This window comes from Phascolarctos cinereus, unplaced genomic scaffold (assembly GCF_003287225.1).
Source record: "Phascolarctos cinereus isolate Bilbo 61053 unplaced genomic scaffold, phaCin_HiC Scaffold_4;HRSCAF=312, whole genome shotgun sequence".
NCBI lineage: Eukaryota > Metazoa > Chordata > Mammalia > Diprotodontia > Phascolarctidae > Phascolarctos > Phascolarctos cinereus.
In genome coordinates, this window is record NW_027555847.1 from 235,179,075 (window position 1) to 235,200,314 (window position 21,240).

General features: G+C 34.9%; 1 protein-coding gene and 1 long non-coding RNA gene across 2 annotated transcripts in view; one reads left to right on the top strand and one right to left on the bottom strand.

Moving 5' to 3' along the window:
• Nucleotides 1–9,523, bottom strand: part of LOC144456873 (uncharacterized) — a 30,482-nt gene extending 20,959 nt beyond the window's left edge. The window contains exon 1 of the long non-coding RNA XR_013486059.1: nt 9,434–9,523. This is a non-coding gene — a long non-coding RNA (uncharacterized LOC144456873). The remainder of the gene's footprint in view (nt 1–9,433) is intronic.
• Nucleotides 1–21,240, top strand: part of EPB41L4A (erythrocyte membrane protein band 4.1 like 4A) — a 188,271-nt gene that overhangs the window by 52,301 nt on the left and 114,730 nt on the right. Inside the window, exon 2 of the mRNA XM_021009510.2 lies at nt 8,602–8,706. Coding sequence (XP_020865169.1) covers nt 8,602–8,706 — 105 coding nt within the window. The remainder of the gene's footprint in view (nt 1–8,601; nt 8,707–21,240) is intronic.

A 21,240-nucleotide genomic window follows, 5' to 3' on the forward strand; every position in this document is an offset into this window, starting at 1 on the left:
TCTTGGGCTGGAAATTTGTTTCACTCTGTCTTCTTGTGGGTTCTGCTGCTTTAGCATTTGTTCAGAGCCATTTTTTATAGGTATTTGGAAAGGTCTGGGGGATAGCTCAAGCAAGTCATTGCTTTTACTCCACCATTTTGGCTCTACCCTAAGGAATGTATTTTTAACCAAACAGGATTTAAAGGTAGTTACCAGAGATAAAATAGATAAAATATTTTACTTACAACAGAAAAGCTTCTGCACCGACAAAATTAATGTATCTAGAATAAGAAATGAAGTGATTGAATGGGGGGGAAATTTTTGCATCAAATTTCTTTAATGAGGGCTTCATAAAAAAAAGTATATATATATATATATATATATATATATATACACACACACACACATATAAATATATATATACATATACGCATACATACATACACACATATATGCATGTATATATATATATAGAGAGAGAGAGAAACAGAGAGAGACAGAGAGTATAAATAGCCATTTCCCTCCCAATCATTAAATGGTCAAAAGATATGAACAAACAGTTCTCAAAGAAGAACTGCAAAGTATTCACAACTATGTGAAAGAATGTTCTAAATCACTAATAATAAAAGAAATTAAAATTGAAATAACCCTGAGGTTTCACCTCATACCCTGCACATTGGCAAAAATGATCTCCCAAAATGGCAACAATGTCTGAGGGGTTGTAAAAGAATAGGTACACTAATATATTATTAGTGGAGCTGTGAAATTTTGGAAAGCAATTGGGAATTATGCAAATAAAGTGACAAAAATGACCATACCCTTTGAACCAGAGACTCCATTACTGTACTTATATCCCAAGGAAGCCATCAATAAGAAGAAAGTCCCTATATACTCGAAAATATTTATAGCAGCATTTTTTATGATAGCTAAGAGTTGGAAACAAAGTAGGTAACCATCAATTGGGGAATCACCAAACAAACTGTAGTTCTCAAATGTAATGGAATATTGTTGTGCTGAAAGAAATATGTGTGATGAATGCAGAGAAACATGAAAAGATCTATGTGAACTGATGAAGAGCAAAGTAAGCAGACAAGAAAACAATGAGCACAGTAACTACAGTAACAAAAATGAAAAGAACAACCACAACACTAAAATAAAAAAAGTAACTGTAACAAGATTATAAAGATGAAGTAGGACTTAAGTGAAGAAATGTGAAAAGACACTCCCAACCTACCCCTTTGTGGAGATGGGAGTTCCACAGATGTTATGTATCATACATGTTTTTATATTTTTTCAATGTGTTGATCAATTGTACTGTTTTTTTTTTCCTCTCCAAAAATATTACTTGTCATATGGGATATCTCTCTGGGAGGAAACTTGGGATAACTATGGTGACGTAAGAAACTGAAAACATCAATAAAATGTTATTTTAAAAAAATTAAAGTTTAAATTATTCTCTTCAAAATTTGAAATTATTCTCCTTATAGAAATACAGGTTAGCTTGGTATACAATGTCATTTTTAACCTAAATTTTTTATTCTGAATTTAAAAGCCTTTAAGAGAATATTTTCAAATAGAACACAAATAACGTTTTACGAAATTGCACCTTTCCATTTCACACTGATTTAAAAAAAAACAAACTACATAATAAGTTCTAAACATTACTTTCAAAACTACCTTGGTCATCTGTTATTCCTTCTGAACTTCTATTCTCCTCTATACATTTTAAAAAATGTTTCAATTACCCTCTTTTTTGGGACATCTCTATTGTTATTCCTCTTTTTGACCTCCTCTTAACTAAGAGAGAGAAAGCAAACAAACAAAATGAATCCATAAAGTGGCTATGTCAAAAAAATGTGTTTCTCTGTACCTTGTGTCCATTTGTCTCTAGATGAGTAACATGCATCATCATAAATCTTACAGAGATGTGGTCAATTGTTCCATTGATCAGAGTTCTTAAATCTTTTACATTTGATTTTCTCTATAATGTTTGTGTCCTTGTGTAAATAATTCTCCAGGTTCTATTCATTTCCCTCTGGGTCAGTTCATACTACTCAGGATTCTCTGAAGTTTTCTCAATATACAATAATATTCTATTGCATTCATACATAATACATGACTCAGCCATTCCTCAAATGTCTAAGGAGCAATCTAAGGCACCCCTGTGGATTCTAGCTTTTGCCTTTTCCTCTCCTTTAATCAGGAAGTTTATTTTGCTTACAGCTATTTGCTTCCTGTAATTATTCAACCTCTTAATCCTTCCCAATCCCTCCTTTTTTCCATATTGATTTTTATTTATTTCTCCATCAAACTTTGTGGTGTGTGTGATAGATTGTTTTGATCATTCAACCTTAAGGAGGATTAGAAAATAGACCAAAATCTAAATATTTTAAATAAATTAATGTTTTAAACATGTTCCACAATAATAGATTTTAAGGATATAAGCTTCCTTTTTTTTAATTCCTTCAAAACAAAATGGATAAGTTAGCAGTTGTGCATGGCTTTTTTCCTGTGGGGATTGAGGTCTTGCTATCAATTCTACATTCAGACCTATAATACACAATGAAAATGACAATATTTATATTCAATTTGACTTGTCCATTTTGGCAAAAAAAAAAAAAGTCAACCGGAGTGATGGATTTGGGATCAGAAAATTTCATTCAAATCCCAGTTTTCTGTTTACTATCTGTATTACTTAATTTCTCTGTGTCTGATTTTCCTCATTTTAAAGTGAAGACGGTATAGTGGTGGCAGTAATAAGCTTGTATAGTGAAAATATTTTGGCCTAGGGCCAGGATGGTTACATTTTCCCCTCAGGGTTCTAGAGTACCCTGTATCTCTTCTCTTCTTCATTGGTTTGAACCTCAACTAGCTATATTCTCTCCCCACCCCCCTCCCCATTAGGCAGTATCCATCTAACCATGTAACTTCAATTAGTTTTTCGAAAGGGTTATTTACTTTGATGATACAGCAAGAACAAATGTATAGATATTTTTCCTAATACCTCAAGGACTTACTCTCTCTTATACCACCTAAGTCTCTGAGAGAAGTAGACTCAACTCCAACATAGCATTGGCTCCACCAAGTTCATGTCCAGGTGCAACATGACTACTGGGTGAGTCCTCATCCTTGGCTTCCATTGGTCTGGGTCCATAAAGGTCACTTTTTAATTTTCAGAACATCAGTTATGGCTTAGCTGCAAATTATAGCCTGGACAGGACACTGAAGCACCATCTGACTCTGAACTATTGGGATGTTGAGGTATGCCTCAGAACTTTTCGAATTCACAGAATTGTAGAGGCTCCATTCCCTTTACTTAAAAGAGAAAGAACAAATGTGGAGGCCAAGGACCAAGGCCCCTTTCTCAGAGCCACATGGCTCAAGAGAGATTTCATAGCTTTCTCCACTTACAGGATAGTCTCTCACTAGATTCTGATGCTATGGGTGAAAGAGTTAAATCATCAGGAACAGAGTAGCAGAAGGGACCAAAGCAAGACAGATGTTAGAAGTGGGCTAGATCTTTTGAATGCCTTACAGAAAATCAAAAAGACTCCCGTTTACCACATGGTTAGCCATTCAGAAACAGTGACAGAAAGTCTGCACCATGTTTCATAGTGCTACAAGTCACTTCCCTTACACGTTATCATGCCTCCCCCAGAAGCAGGTTCTCAGCCTCTTCACTTGAAGTTTCATCAGCCTAGCAAGCTGATGAGGTCTGTGCACACACCAGAGCCTAGTTACCCTGGGATTAAGTTATTCCTAAGATCCGGTCTGCAACATGGAAATTTTTGCATGACTTCACGTGTATAACTGATATCATACTGCTTGTCTTCTCAAAGGGTGGGGAAGAGGCTGGAGAGAGAAAGAAAATTTGGACCTCAAAATTTTTTAAAGGAATGTTAAGTATAATTTTTTAAAAAGACTATAGAGAAGATACTAACCCCTATTGATTGGTAAAGAAAGATGCCTCATCTGTGAGTTTTCTGTATCTATGACAGCATAGGTCAATCCCTTTCTTTATCCCTGATAATGCTTATGCTGAAGGGAATTTCCCTATATCTATTTTCTGTACCCCTAGCTTCAATCTAGTATCTAGTACCCCTAGCTTTGATAATACTTTATCAGAAACAAACAAAAAAAAAGCATTGATTTGTATTGAGTAATAAAATACTAAATCAGTAGATTAACAGAATTTTAAAATGCTTAAATTGCAGTACTGTACATTTGCTAATCTGTAAATTATGTAGTTTTTTTGAAGTGTTGATTTCTACTGTGAAGAAATAAGATCTCTTTTCCTTGAATGTAAAAGTTGTCATTGTGCATAGCTTGTAGAAACCTGCCTTTCTGGTTCTTAATATCATGTTAATCTATGAAGGTGTTATTACTTGTTAGACAAATTTTCTGTTCCCTGATGAAAACTTTATTGATGGTATTTTCAAATTAGCTTCTATTTGGAATTCTCTAAGATTATAAAATTCTGGTTTATAATCTGCTATGTGGTTTATAGGTCTGCTATGTATAAAATGTAGATTGCCTATAAGTAAATGTGATTATACTTTCTGAGAATCTGCTGAGATTATGTAGTATAATCTATTCTGTACTGTAGAAGACTGTTCTGAGTTTTTCTCCTTCATTCTTAACAAATTAATATATTGAAGCATTTTAATCAAGTTCATAATTCTCATTTTCCTGAGGATAAAATTTATTCTAAAAAGCCTGAAGCTTCTTTTATTTTAAAGTATTACTTTTACTTTGCTTTTCCCCCCATTTTACCTGTTTTAAACTTAGCCCTCTTCATTTCTTTTGAGGATGGAAAGCCATATGTCCATCAGTTTGACTACAGGATAAAAAGTAGATAAACCTGTAAGTTTGATTTAAATAATGAGTTGAGATGGCTTGATAAAAAGTTTTAATGAAAGCCTTACCTTTCCCATGTCCTGCAAATTTTATTTATAAAAGAATCCCTCTTTATACTAGCTCTAAAGGGTATTAATTTTGTTGGAATTAGATGTCGCTGAAATAAAAAAAAATAGTTTTGATAAAATAAAAATGAAGACTGAATTGAATCTACTAATATAAGCATGACCAGCAGAAATGAATTCACCTATCCTATACATCACATGAAGATTTAATTGGTTGAATAAAAGGGAAATTTCCACAAGAGATTGGAATAGAGAGTCAGTAATATTTATGTGCTACCATGTTTTTGGAATGATGTTTCTTTATTTGTCATACAATTTTTGTTCTGGTTTAGAACAGGAAAATTAATTTTCCTGTGATTTTTATTTCTGCCCTGCCTGATTTAAAATTTTTTTTATCAGTAAAGTGAAAGTAGTAACATTTAAATGTGGGGCTAAGAATTTTTGGACAAATATGGTATTTATGCCCTCCTTTTCAAAAGTATGTGAAAAAAAGAATCAGTACATGGAAAGTAACCATGTAGATCAATTTCTCTACAAGATTGAAAAATTGGAGGCCCTAGGCTCAACCAAATGTAACGCAAGCCTCCAACTTTGAAATGTAGCCTATGTATTTGTCCCTCTATTAAGTTTTAAGAGTATTAAGAGTAAAGCCTTCATAAAGCAGCAAATGATAGCCACATGTAACTGAAATGTTATACAGATCTAAGATTAATTTTAGATGGTTTGTGTTGCAAACATTTTCCATGACTGATAAATTCATGGTTCCCTTACTGCAGTTGTACTTAATATCTCACTTAGTCCACTAAGACAGCATGAATATTGGATTTCTAGTTGGAGGACTCTTGTTTGAAGCCAGGTTCTGTTTCTTGTGATCTTGAGCAAATCACATCAGTTTACTCATCTATAAAATAACTGGGCTATACAAGATGAGAGGTTCTTCATCATTTTGTATCATGTACTACTTTAGCAAGTTCAGAATAATGTTTTTAAATGCCTAAAATAAAATGCAGATTACAGAGGAGACCAGTTATTTTGAAATAAGATATAATCTATTTTTCTGTTCAATTTCATGGACTCTCTGAAGTCTGTTTTTTGTTGTTCAGTCATTTCAGTCATGTCTGACTCTTTGTGACTCCATTTGGAGTTTTCTTTGCCTTTGCCAAAAATACTGGGCTGGTTTGCCATTTCCTTCTCCAGCTTATTTTACAGATGAGGAACTAAGGAAAACAGGGTTAAGTGACTTACCCAGGATCATGCAGCTAGTAAGTGCCTGGGCTCAGATCTGAACTCAGGAAGTCTTCTTGCCTCCAGGCCTAGCACTGTAGCCACTGTACCACCTCGCTACCTCTGAAATCTATGTACTCTTTGGTTAAGAAGCTCTGGACTAGGTTACTAGGTTCTTTTTTTGCTCTAAATCTTTTAATCTTATGACCAAAATACACAAAATAACTAATATTTCTGGTATCCTCCAGGCTGCTTAGTTTCTATCTTTTCCCCTTTTGGAATCTGTGCCTTTAGGAGAAAAAAAAGAGAATCAGAAGTCAAATAAAGAAGAGGCAGTCCCAAACTAAGGATCATGGGACTTTTCCATTTGACTTAGAATTGAAACTTTGTACATGTGTGTCTCCCATTAGAATACAGGCTCCTTGAGTGCAGGGGTGGCCATGTTTCCTATTTGTAACCCTAGTGCTTAGCAGAGTATTTTTCACATAGTAAACAATAAATGCTTCATTCAAGTGCAAAATAGCATATGTAATATGATACTGTAGCATCTTGAATTCTCTAGGCACAATTGTTAATGAATCTGCTGAATTTTATCCACCAATTATCTATTATGAAAATTGAAGAACTTTCAAGAAATACTGTCATATTCTTCCACCAATAGTCTATTGGAGAGATTGGAAAGAGTGGGAGGTAGAATAAAGTCTCTTTCTACCAAAAATGATGAGACTATAATCTGTTAAAGGCCGTTACTCTTCTAACTGGGGGATCTTTCTGGTAATGGCCATTACATAGAATGGAAGATGACTTAAAATCTACCCAAAAAAACCCCCAACAACATAATTTTCTTAAAGATACATGGCCTACTTCTGGGTCATATGACCAATAAGATGGAAGACTAGACATTTTCTCCAAAGTTCACGACCTTTCAAACTTCTCTAAAATAAAAATTTGCAGAAGAGGTAAAGCAGTTGAAGCTGTTTCCACAGGTTAAGACAAGAAGGCTAGTGAGGCAACAATCTGATTTGATGCATTAACAGCAAAGAAGGCTAATTCCTAGACCCTAATTTACTCATTTAGTACCCCTTCTCCTTCTGGCCCCATGCTATGGAGGGGCAGCACAACATCACCCTCCTGTTGTGCTCTGTGATTCACTTAACTGTTTCCTTTCTACTGCTGCAGTCCAGATTCCCTAACTCACTGGCCTGCTCCTGCCCTTATTCTACCATTCTGAGACAATAAGAAATAGAATTCAAGCTTACTCTGCTTGGGAAGGCAGCATATGGCAGCAGGACTCAACATAGAACTGTGGAATGAAGAATATGGAAAGTAGCTCCAGTATCTGGGGATGGGGACAGGGGGCCCAAGGAAAGGGGATTGGCATACAGCTGAGACCAAAGCTATCCCCTCAGAAGTCCTTTGGAATAGAGACTGAGGCTAATGAAATGTGATTTCTCCATTGCAGGAGGAGACTAAGACAGCTTTGAGATCTAGTCCCCAAGGAAACTTCCTTCAAAGGGTCAAGAAATAAGCAATTGAAGAAAATGATGGGAAAAAGACTGAAATGACCCTAAGGAGAAAGAAAATTCAGTTTAAAATCTTGAACACAGGGAAGATATTAACAACACTAGAGAAGATGGCTTCAAGTTTATCTAAAAGAGGCCAATCATCCAAGAATAAATATTGTAAGAAAGAGGACAATAAATCAACATGAGGCAGAGGATCCTATTGATTTCCAAAAGAACATGGAACCACAGCAGTATGTGTTGTAATGGTTCAAGAGAAAATAAGAATTATGAAATCAGAATTTATGTCCTGCATAGCAGAAATAATTGGCAGAATAAACAACAAAAAAAATTGAATCCATAGCGACAAATCTCATACTTAGAAGTGAAGACCAATCTTAGAAAAAAGAGAAACAAAAAAGGAATAGCATTTAAAAAAAAACCCCATGATCTCTAAACAAGAAAAACATTATGGTTTCCAAGACAGGATGTGTAAACAATTTAAGGATTGTAGGTCTCCCAGAAGAACAACACAGTCCGAGAAATAATATAAGGAAATTGCCCAGAATTTCTGAACACAGAAAAAAAATTACAATGAAAAGAACCCACAGATCACAAACAGAAAAACCAAATGAATTTATGCTATAAACTTCAAGACATATTTTGGTTAAATTTAACAATTCCAATGACAAAAAATTATGCAAGTGACCAGGGGAAAAGGCCCTCAAATACGAAAGGAAACAAAAGAACCATAAAAAATAACTATAATTTCAAAATTCTTTGTCAGATTGCTTCATGTATACATGTAGATGTTATTTTCTTCCTTCAATTTGAGGCAGTACTTATAGAACAAGTAAAATTTAGTTGTTTTCTCAGACTTCATACAATTGTCCCTGTATTAGACAAAGTTAACAATAATTATATCTGTGATTTTACTGTCTTTATGAAAAGATTCTGAAAATTCTTTCTTACAGAAGTCAACGAAAGGTTCTGTTATCCTTGACTACATATTCCATCATATAAACCTAGTGGAGATAGATTATTTTGGACTGCGTTACTGTGACAGAAACCATCAGACGGTGAGTGAAAATGGATTTAAAAAGCTAGGTTATAGTTTTCCAATTGTAATTCAGTTAGATCACCTCATTTGCTACTTTTCCTGACATGATTTTATGGTATCAGATATTTTTTGTTACTAAAATACCTTTGAAGCTATGAGAAATAACATTTTTCTACATAATTTCTTTTCATCCATTTGAAGTATCTTTTTTTTTCCCAAAAGGATGTATATTGAATGGAGAAAATACAGTACATCAGAAGTAAAGGCTCAGGGTTCCAAGTCCCTGGTGCTTTTTTCAGGTGACAAACTATTCTGTTCCCATTTCTTTACCTATCCTATCTTTTCAATCCTATGGATTGAGAAGGTAGTACAGTATGCATTGAAATATTTTCACAGGGTGAACAAGTTAGGGTTTTTTTAGTTTATTTTTTACAAATGAGACAAATGAGAAATTGATGTTAGAAAGAAATATGTAACGTAAAAAGGTCACTATAAGAAGGTGTAATCGAAAGGATTATGTACTGCGCAGATTCAATTTAGGTTCAGATCTCAAGATATAATGTCATGTACTCAGGATAAACTTAACAAATAATCACATTTATTTACAATGATTAATAATGATTAAAAACGACAGAAGCAATAAAGATAAGAATAACATTCAATGCAATAAGTAGTAATCAACATAAAGGAAAGTAGGAATAAGAAAAGAAAGGATACACACTCACTGACCAGGTAAGCTCAAATACCTAATAGATCGGGGAGACTGGAGAATGGCCAAAAGGTCTGGTCAGAGAGGCCAATGGAGCAGCATCCCACTCCGACCCAACAGAAGCTGTGCACACAATCCATTTCTGAACACAACGGAGATTTAGCATCCGTATCTCAAAGTCTCCAAAGATCCCTTTCCAGATGACCCCGTTTATATCCGTATAAACCAGGGAAAGACAATCTTGATATTCTGTTTTGTGTATGTCTCCTTGGTGAGTACTCAGATCCAGGGTACATACACAGTCTAACAATGGTTGGCACTTGATCAGAGCTCCAACTACCTGTTTATTGTGTAATTGTCCAAGGAGTGATCAATTCCTTGGACAATTACATGCTTTTCTCAAGAAAAAATGTTCCATGAGATAGATTGTTTTCCCAGGTAACATTGTTTAGTTGTTACTTAATGTTCCAGTCTCCTTGATCCTGGCCATTCTTTGATGACTCCATTTTATCTTTATATCAGGTCATGAGGCAGTTACACCTTTAGGTCATAAGACAGTTACACAGGGGGCTGGGGAGGATCTATCCTCCTCAGTTTCCCTTACAGAAGGTTTAGAGAAAAGTTGATTAAGTAAAACTATATAAAATATCTAAAGATTTCCATCTTTGGTATTTGATAGACTAACGTCACTGAGCTGTTATTATGAAAATTATGTTTATATAAAACTGGAATGTCTCAGTCATTATCTTGAGTAAGTGGAAGGACAAAGACGTGAATGACTACTTGTAGGATAAAAATTAAAAACTATTCTTCATTAGGGGTTTTGATTCAATTTTGAGAAAGATCTTTATTTTGGATGGTATTGTAGTCTTATTAAAAATCCCCAAACTTTTGACTTAAAAGGAAATAATTCATAAATTATTTTGCATATTCTTTATGTCCAATGCACCAAAATACTGTAGCTCCTTTCTTTTCCAGCCCCTGTTAGGTTAGACTGAATTTGCTGAGCTGAGAAAAACAACTGCTTGTTTTGGCTATGGTAAGCCAGGCACAGGATGTGCTACTGTTATACTATGAGAATAAGCTGCTGAAAAGACTGTTATTGAGTGATGATAACTTTATGGTTTTATTTCAGTTAGTTTCATGGCTTGCCTTTTTCAGGAGATCTTTCATAAAGTGATGATAAACAGGTGTTGACTGGTTGTCTCCCAAAAGGTATCTCTAAAAGCCCATTATTAAAACCCTACTTCAAAGGAAGAGAGTTCAATTTTATCAAGTTCAAACTCAGATCATTTTTAAGTAAACCAAATGAATTCTACCCCATAATTGCCCCACCCTCCTTCTCCTAAATACTTGAAGTAAACTATTACAGAAGTGTAAATTAAAGTATATAAATACATTGAAGGCTACAAAAGATGTCTTGTATGATATGTCCATATTTGTGAAATAACATTTCTCTTAATAGGAATCAAAAACAGCTTGACTCCTAGAACTAATCTGGTGTTTTACATCTTGCCTTGAAAGACTGATTTGTTTTAGTAAATTTACTTGGTCATTATCAGACTGTTTTTAATTCACAAAAACATAACACGAGAAACAAGTGAATTTCAAATGTCATATTTTTAAAATTTTTTTAAATTTTAAAATTTATTTTCAACTTAAATACAAAATGAGAAAAGAAAAAGTAAACATTGCCATGTACACAGTAGAATATGAGAGGATTCAATATAAAACAATAAAGTTCCATTTCAAGAAAATTGATATAATAAATACTACACATTGTTTTCAAAGCTGCCCAACTTTTCTTTGCTTCCTTATAGGTTTGCTTTTGTTCTCTGCTGTGCACTTTTTACTTAATTTTTCCACCTCTTTCCCTCTCCTTCCCTGCCTTAAAGAAGGCTACAATTAAGTGCCGATGTATGTATGTTCATGTGTGTGTGTGTGTATACATATACATAGATATCTATAAACATATGCATATATACACACATAGACTCATAAACATATATATAAGACTTTACTATGCTTATTTCCATTTGTCATCTGTTTCTATGAAGGTGGATAGCATCTTCCTTCATAAGTCCAAGTTTTTCTAAATCAACTAGCTCATCATTTCCCATACCACAGCAGTATTTCAACCCAATCACATGCTACCTGAGGGATTGCCTATGAAAGTTTTTTCCTAATTTTCTGCATTTCTTCTATTCTTAGCTACATAGGTTTTATTTATATAAGAAATAATTAATTGAAAATAATAAAAATTATCATTTTATACTTTAACAATGCTATCACCTTGTAATATAGTTTGAGGTCTGATATTGCTGAATCTGCTTCCTTTACATATTTTTTCCCTGGATTTTTTTTTGAAGTTCCTGATCTTTTGTTCTTCCAGAATAACTTGGTTATTATTTTTTCTAACTCAGTAAGATAATTTTTGGTAATTTAATGGGGATGGCATTTAATAAATAGATTAATTATGTAAAAATGTCACTTTTTTATTACATTGGTTTTACCTACCCATGAACAATACATATTACTTCAATTATTAAATCTGACTTTATTTGGATAAAAAGTGTTTCATGTTTATGTTCATATAGTTTCTGTATCTGTTTTGGCAGGTATACTCTTGGATATTTTATACCATCTGGTTATTTTAAATGGTCTAAAACTATATAGAACAATATTGCTGACACATACTGTTGTTTCCCTATTTTTTGCTTTTGATTAAATCCATTTTAACTTTAACTTTGTTTGAGATTGTGATTACCATGCCTGCTTTTTTTACATAATAAATTCTATTGCTGCCCTTTATTTTATCATTGTGTGTATCTCTCATTTTTATAGTGTTTTCCTGAAAGCAACATATTGTTGAATTCAAATTTTTAATCTGTTCTCTGCTTCCATTTTAAGGGTAAATTCAACCCATACACATTCTGAGCTATAACAACTTGTGTATTTTCCTCCTTCCTATTTTTTTCTCATTGTCCTCATCCTATTTGCCCTATCCCTTCTCACTCCTCTGCTTTACTTCTGCCCACTACCTTGCCCTCCTATTCCTTAACCTACCCACCCCTGTAAGAGTCCCTCCCTTATCCTCTCCCCTACCCTATCCCCTTGCCTTCTTATTTCTTTTTCTTATTAGTTTATTTTAAACTTAAATACTAAAACTTAAATATGCAATAAGAAAAAAAGAAACATTATAAACTTAAATACAAAATGAGAAAAGGAAAAAAAAGCATTGCCATGCACACAGCAGAATTTAAGAAAGGATTCAATAATTTTACTGCAATTTTATTGCAATAAATTTCCATTTCAAGAAAGCCTGTATAATAAATACTACACATTGAATTCAGAGCTGTCCATCTTTTCTTTGCTTCCTTGTAAATTTTCTCTTATTCTTTCTCTTATTTCTTTCTGAATTTACAAGACTTTAATACCCTTCTAGATGTGTATGTCATTCTCTCTTTAACCCATTCCCAATGAGAGTAAGTTTCCAGCACTTCCTACCTTTCCCCCTACTAGTTCCTTCTGTATCAGTTTTTCCTTTTATGCCTCATTTGTATGACATAATTCCTCCTTTTTATCTCTCCCTACACAATTTGTTTTTAGAATAACCCCATCATATTCAGCTCAGCCCAAGCCTTTCTTTCAAACTACCCAAAAAATGACAGTCATAAGAGTACTGATAATATTTTCACATATAAGAAGTAAACAATTAGACCTTATTGAGTCCCTTATAATTAGTCTTTAATGCTTACTTTATATTTATCCTAGATCTTATATGTTGAGTTTTCCATTAAGTTCTACTGTTTTTGTCACAAATACCTGAAAGTCTTTCATTCATTAAATACATTTTTTGCATACAGGATTATACTTAATTTTGCTGGGTAAATTACCCTTGGTTGTAACCCCAGCTCTTTTGCTCTACAAAATGTAGTATTCCAAGACCTATGCTCTTTCAACAGAGTAGCTGCTAAGTCTTGTGTAATCCTTATTGTAGCTCCATGATATGTATATTGGTTGGTTGTTTTTTTTTCTTGTTGCTTCCAATATTTTCTTTTTTTTTACATTCCTATTAAACATATTTTCACATTAGTCATATTGTAAGGAAAAATTAGAACCAATAGGAGGAACCACCAGAAAGAGGAAACAAAACAAAACAGAAGAAAAAAATAGCAAATTGTATTCCATCTGCATTCAAACTGCATAGTTTTTTCTTTGGATGTGGCTAAGTTTATCAAAGTTAGTCATTGTACAATGTGGCTGTTGCTGTGTACAACATTCTCCTGGTTCTGTTCACTTCACTCAGCATCAGTCCATACAAGTCTTTCCAGGTTTTTCTGAAGTCTGCCTGCTCATCATTTCTTATAGCACAATAATATTCCATTACATTCATATACCACAACTTCTTCAGCCATTCCCTAGTTGATGGGCATCCTCTCAATTTCCAATTTTTTGCCACCACAAAAAGAGCTGCTATAAATATTTTTGTGCATGTAATTCCTTTTCCATTTTTATGATCTCTTTGGGATACAACCCTAGAAGTGCTATTGCTGGGTCAAAAGGCATGCACATTTGTATACCCTTTGGGCATAGTTCCAAATTGCTCTCCAAAATGGTTGGATCAGTTAACAACTCCACCAACAATGCATTAGTGTTCCAATTTTCCCTCATCTTCTCTAACATTTATCATTTTCCTGTTTTGATAAACAGGAGGTACAGAACATTATGAAATACAAAGTGGATAAATTTGATTACATTAAATTGCTTCCAATATTTTCTCCTTAACCTGGGAGCTTTGAAACTTGGCTATGTTATTCCTGTAAGTTTTCCTCCTGGAATCTCTTTCAGGTGGTGAATAGGTGGATTTTTTTCTATTTCTGCTTTACTTTACTGTTCTAGAACTTCAGGGCAATTTTCCTGGCGATTTCTTGTAATAGTGTATCAAGATTTCTTTTTTTATGGTAATTTTCAGGTATTCTGACATTATTTCTCTTTGATCTGTTCTCTAGATCAGTTGGTTTTCTGATGAGATATGTCACATTCTCTTCCTTTTTTTTCATTCTTTTGATTTTGTTTAATTATTTCTTGGTGTCTTAGAATGACAGTAGCTTCTCCTTGTCCAATTCTAATTTTCAAGGAATTATTTTCTGAAGTTTTTGATTCTCTATTTCAAGTTGGTTGACTTTCTTTTCTTGATTTTGGAGTGGCTTTTTTAGCTCCTTTGTCTTCCTCTGGATACGAAACCAGATTTTCTCTATCCCTGTAGTAGCTATCTATGGTTGGGCTCCTTCTCCTCTGCTTACCTTGGGCTCTCCTCTCCACTCCCATGCCACAGCTAGGGCTCCCAACCCCACTTTCCCACAAAGGATCTTACTCCCTTTAGTCCCTCTCATGGCTGCAAACTACAGCTGTCATCTCTGCCCTGCAACTAAAACCAGAGCCTTTACTCTTCTGCAAGTGCCCACCCCTCTGCTACTGCACTGACCACGTGTATCCTAACTCCTCCCCCACAGCTGCAGCTGGGATGCATCTGGTCAGTACAGCTGTGCTTGGCATCCCTTGACTGTGGAAGGTCCTTCAATCTTTTCCGGCTCAGCTGTCAAACCCCCACACTGTCTTCAGTATGAAAGTTTCTAAGGCAGAAGCTGCTTCTCAACCTGGCTGCCCCCAGGGCTTGTTGTTTGTTGATTCTACAGAGTCAGCCTGGAGGTGTTTGCACTTCATTCTGGAGGAACTTTTGCCCCTGGAGGTTGAGTCTTTCCTGGGGTCTTTTCAAGTTGTCTTAGGAGCACAACTGTTTTACCCTAACTTTTGTTTATTTCCTCTGCTCTACATTCCCTCTGAGGTGAATTCTGTCTTTTTTTTTGTGGAGGAAATCTGGAGAGCTGAAAGTTTTCTGACCTACTCCATCTCCCCAGAATCCTCTCCCCCAAATATTGTAGAAGAACTAATTGTTATTGATAACTATTGAGAGCTTTAGACTAATTACACATACATTTTTTGACTCCAAAGATTAAAGTTTGCTGATACTTAACAGTTTTGGTATATAGGTTTTATAAAGATAATAGAACAAATATTTTAAATGAAGTTGTCAAGGAATGTTATTTTTGTGTGGGAAGACAAGATGTATGAATGACATGAAGTAAGTTATTGTAGGCTTTAAAAATTTTTTTCCATCTAGAAAAAAACCTAGGTAAAAAGTGAGATAATCTGCTAACTTCTAACCTTGTTTTTACATGTTCAAGTAGAGAGTTTGGTATCTTACTAGTGCTTTTAAATTGTCAATGGGAATGAGACAAAGGAAATGAGTAAATAAATTGAGGGGAAGTTGGAGACCAGGTTTCCCTATTTTAACCAGAGTGGAAATGCAGCAATCATTCTTGGGCCCAATCCCACTACTGAATGGTATGGAAGCTTTTGTTCTGCTGCATTTTTGACCTGAGCTGGTTCATTCATTTTTAGGTACCATAGTGGCCCCCTTTTTTCCATGGGCTCACCATATTGGTGCAGGAATAAGTTCTAGCAAGCTGAAATTCAAAACTCTTGAACTCAAGATATCTACCAGTCTCAGCCAACATGGGATTATGGGCTACGCCTTCATGTGTGGCAGTAAAATGTTCTTCTGTAGGTAATCATTGTTCAAGAAACACACCACCATTTCTGAGTTATAGAAATTTTCTACACCCTTCCTTGTTCCCCTATGTAGAAGCAGAGTGAGGAGGCATTTATTTGAAAATAGACATTTTAATTTCCTTATTTTAAAGAAGGCTTCTCTGGGATTAGAAAGAATTTCTGGAATTATCGGTGAGTCATTTTTTCAAGTATCTCAAATCTTGCTTACTAGATGAAAATCAGATTGTCTAAGATGTATGATATAACATTATAACCTCTAAATATGCTTTTAAATAGTATCTTACATATATAACTTTCACCAAAAAGCAAAAAAAAAGTTCTTGAATGGTTTAAAAAAGAAATAATAATTATAAAATCAGAATTTTATGTCCTGAACAATAGAAATATTTGACAGAATAGAAAAACTTGGATCCACATTTGCAAACCACAACAAAAAACAAGAATGAATAACTGATTTGGAATGCAAATTCACAAAAGGACAATGTGGAAGAAGAAAACAAAAAACAATTTCATTTTTAAAAAATAATCTTTATATAAGAAAATCAAATTGATCTTGAAGACAGGATGCATAGAGACAACTTAAGGATTATAGGTCTCCCTAAAGAACTCAAAAAATCAAAAACTTGAATAGCAAAATTCAATAAATAATACAAGAAAACTGCCCAGAACTTCTGTGTACAGAAAACAGTACCAACTGAAGAATCCATAGATCACTCCCAGGAAAAAAAAATGCTATGTGGTAAACTTCAAGACACATAACTGTTAAATTTTAAAATTCCAGTGATAAACAACAAATTCTGCAAGGGGCCAAGAGAAAGGCCTTGAATATACAGGAAAGCATATTTGAATAATATATTTTACATCAACCAGAAATCACAAAAAGGAATGGAATAATATGTTCCAAAGAGCAAAAGGCGTTGAAGAGGCAGCCCAAGGTGACATTCTGCAAACCTGAGCCTAGCCTTATTTTTTTTTAAATGCACTTCATTTTTTTTTAAAAAAGAGGCAGTTGAAGCATTCCTAGAAAGAAAAAAAAGATCTGAACATATTTGCTTTTCAAACACCCCAGAAAAGACATGTACTAGAAAGTATTAAAGAAAAAAAATACAGCAATCAAGGGCAACCAATAACAAAATAATAGAGAAACCATTAAGAGATTTCTTTCTAAAAGTACAAAAGGAGACGAGGTTGAAAGCAAAAGAGATTAAATGGAAAAACATACAGAGGTCAGGGCTGTGCACCAAATATATTTTAAGTTTCTCAATGCCATTCAAAGATAAGATGAGAAATTTCCCTGTATCATGGTTGGTGGGCCGTTTACTCAAGATACTGATAGGGAAAGTAATAATAAGATCTTGGAAAGCAAACAAATTCATACTGCCCTATGTGAGCCATATAGTAAACTACATGCACCTTCAGTGATGCCAACACTATCCTGAAGAAGGAGAAACTGGTGAATTGTAGGAAATTGTTAGAGCTAAAAAGCACAAGGATATCAAAAGACCTAAGAAGAATGGCCTAAGGCAAAAGAATTTTGCTTTAGTTACATCCATGTATCAGCCATAGAAGGTGAAAGACCAGTGTCACCTACTCTAGAATGTCAGGGCTTATAAAAAGCCTGCTACAAAAGGAAACAGTCGATAGAAACATTCCACTTGGAGAAGGGCAGGACTTCTGAGGTTATATACAAGGACCTCACCAACAGAGAACAGCAGAAGTAGTAGCATTCTCTTCTGCTACAAATATGGACTAAATGTCCATTCAGATGCACTCAAGGATTGAATGGAGATTTGGTTCAACAGAAGTTGATGCCCATAGGAAGTGAGGAATAGGATCAGGGTCAGAAGTATTAAATCATACCAAGAAATTGGGAGCCTGTTTATAAACTTGCTTGGTTATAAAATTATCTCAGGGAATGATTGGAGCCCTGCAAAGACATCATTACCAAGTATATATTATCTATTGCATCATGACCACCTAACTTAATATCTATTAATTAGTCAGATTTGGTGAGCAGGTGATAAATAGTGGTAGACAGTTACCTAAGAAGATTGCCTACTTACCTATCACAAAGATGCTGATACAACTAGATAAGAGCTCAAAAGATGATGATTCCAACCAAGATAGAATTGGATTTGATATACACAATAAGATCAGGGAACTCAACTAAATTTATTTTGGTACTAGAGAGAATCTCTGTTCAGATCATGGAGGAGGCCTGAATCTAGAGGTAGATCCTTTTCATCCTTCTATTCCACTTATTTTTTTTAAGTTTAATCTGCATTATTAACATTTCTTCATTTTATTAAGGCTAGACAATTCACAAAACAATAAATGAAGCCCTGCTTTGTAGTGTTTACCATTATTTCAGTTGTAAATGTTCACACTGAAAATTTAATAACTGACTCTCCAAGGCAGTATAAGTTAGTTCAATCACACCCCTGGTTGGAACTCATGTTCCATGGAACTATAGTCTCTGAAGAATTGAATTTGAGGATCACATAAAGAGCCATGAAGAGGTTCATGCTAGGTATGTGTAGACAGCAACACATTTCAAGTACTAAGTTATTCTGAAAAAGTAGTATGAAGAATGTCATCAGAGAAAAAAATAATGAGGTGACCCTATAGCAAGAATGCTTCTAGTTACAAAGGTGTCTAGGGACCAGAGGACAACTGGGACTGATAACTAGCCTTCACCATCCACAAGTTACTGCAGGGCAGTAGAGATGCAGATATTGATAACTATTCACAAGCTTAGAATTGCTGGTGTTGATAGTAATTCAGAAGCTCAGAACTCTGACTGAAAACCAGAGTCTGTGCTGCTAACAGTAAGCCTAGGACATATAGGGACTCAGGATATCATTGCAGACATATCGGGCTTATTTGGCCAGTGACTAAGCTTGCTTATGATGCTTCTGAAAAAAAAAAATTAGAGAAGTGATTTCTCAGGCAGCCAAATATGATGCAGTATATATAATGTGTGATTTATATTTAACTACAATGTAGATAGATAAATAGATGTATCTTTATATTGTTTGTGACATTCATTTTGCAATATGCTAGTGCTTTTGTATCATGCTTCACTGATATGAATATAGTGTTGATGTGTATCTGTGTATGCAGTGCTTTACATATGCTGGTGATAATGTACTTCCTTGAAATGTGTTCTGGTATTTCTTTTACTATGCTATATGCAAATTACTGTGTTTTTATATGTGAACTTTATTGTTGATATATATGAAATTCTTGTGTGCTATGACTTAAATAAGCTATTTATTATATGAAATACATTTTGGGATTTATATATTCTATATTGCCTAACATATTGTAATTAATTGCCATAACACATTGTATTTGTTGTATGTACATAGTGATTTACAGTCATCAGTGTCAAGAAACCAACGTATGTTAACTATGTCAATTATGTGAATTTTTTAATATGCTTATTTCTGTAGACTTTTTGTATGCTCACAGAAATCTTTGTATATAAATTGCTAGAACTACGTATTTTTTCATTGTGGTGAAGATGTAAGGATGGGCCTCAATCACAAAAGGCTTTGCTACCACATAAACATAGTAAAGAGGGGAATATGGTCTTAGGTGTGTCTCTGCCTTTTCTCTCCACACTTCTCTACATGGAGAGTGGATCTGGTTTGGGAATTTAAATCTTTAGTTCTTGGTACTTTGGAGGAGCAGTGGTGTACTGGAGCTTGATCTGATTGACTTTTGAGAACCATTGTGAAATTATAAAAGTGAGCATTTACACCTCAAAAGTAAACAAATGCTACAGATTTATTGTTTTGTTGATTGTCTATACTGGAGAAAGCCACGAAAAAATGCTGATGGAAAAAATGCTGATACTACAGATAAAACTTGAAAGTGTGTACTTTTTTTCTTCGGGGGTAGGAGAAATAGAATAAGCATCTATTAAGCACTCACTGTGTGCAAGGCACTGTGCCTTAGGTTTTTACAAGCATTGCCTCATTTAATCCTCACAACAATCTTGTGAAGTAGGTGCTATTATAATCCCCATTTTACAGTTCGGGAAACTGAAGCAGAAGTTAAGTGATTTACCCAGAGTCACACAGCTATTAAGTGCCTAAGAGCAGATTTAAACTTAGGTCTTCCTGACTCTCAGGCTCAGAGCTTTATCTATGGAGACACCAGCTGGCCGCCTCAATGGAAACGAGAGCACAGCCTTGTAAGAACACATAAGGCCTTTCCTCATTTTATGGATGAGTCAAGGGCCACTGGCTGCATTTCTTCCAGAAAGCTCTGGGACTTTAAACTGAAAGAGCTTGGCAGGTCTCACTCTTTTCCGGAAGGAATAGACAGCATTATGCATTCTAAAAAAGTCCTGGCAGCCCACCTCTGCCCTTTAATCTCCTGCAGTGCATTCTTTGTCCCAAGTCTTAGGAACCCTGAAGGCTTATTCCTGGCTAAATAGCCTATATACCCTCTTGCTTTTAAACTAAACTTCCTGGTTACTGGTTTTCTACATTCACTTCAACTTAATTCAATATAATTAGGTTCAACAGACATTTGATAAGCACTCATTAAATGCAAAACATTTCTAGAGACTGGCAGTATAAAAGTTGCTGCTGCCCTCAAGCACTGACTTTCTAATAGAGATTATATGCTATGCTTTGGGGTCAGTGTTTTAGAGTAAATGAAACTTCATTTCCTTTGGGAAGAAATGGAACCAAAAACTTCCAAGAGCCAAGATGGCAAAATAAGTAGTAAATTGTTGTCCTTCTCCCATATTCACCTCTGAAAAACATAAAATAATGCCCTAGAACAAATCCTGGAATAGCAGACCCAGTGGAAAATTAGGGTAAGAGCCATCTCTACAAGAAAGTTGTAGGATTAGTAAGAAAGATCTGTCTCACTCATGTTAAAGGAGAGCACATTCTAGGACAGGAGGCATCCCAGTAAGCCAGTAGCAAGCCCCAGTTCAGCAAACCAATGGGAGATCCTGAGCCTCAGGGTGATGGAGCAGGCAAACACCAATACCAGGACACCACCCCCTCACTCCACGAGCCTTAGCATAGTTAGGGGAACTGGCAGACTCCAGCATGGGGAACCACCATGTGCTTTAGCACAGCTCAGGGTGGGCAGGCATCATCTAGTAGCCAGACCTCCATGTGTTTCAGTGTAGCCCTGTGGAATGCAGAAAAACCCCACCTGGCCTAAGCACCCACCAGACAC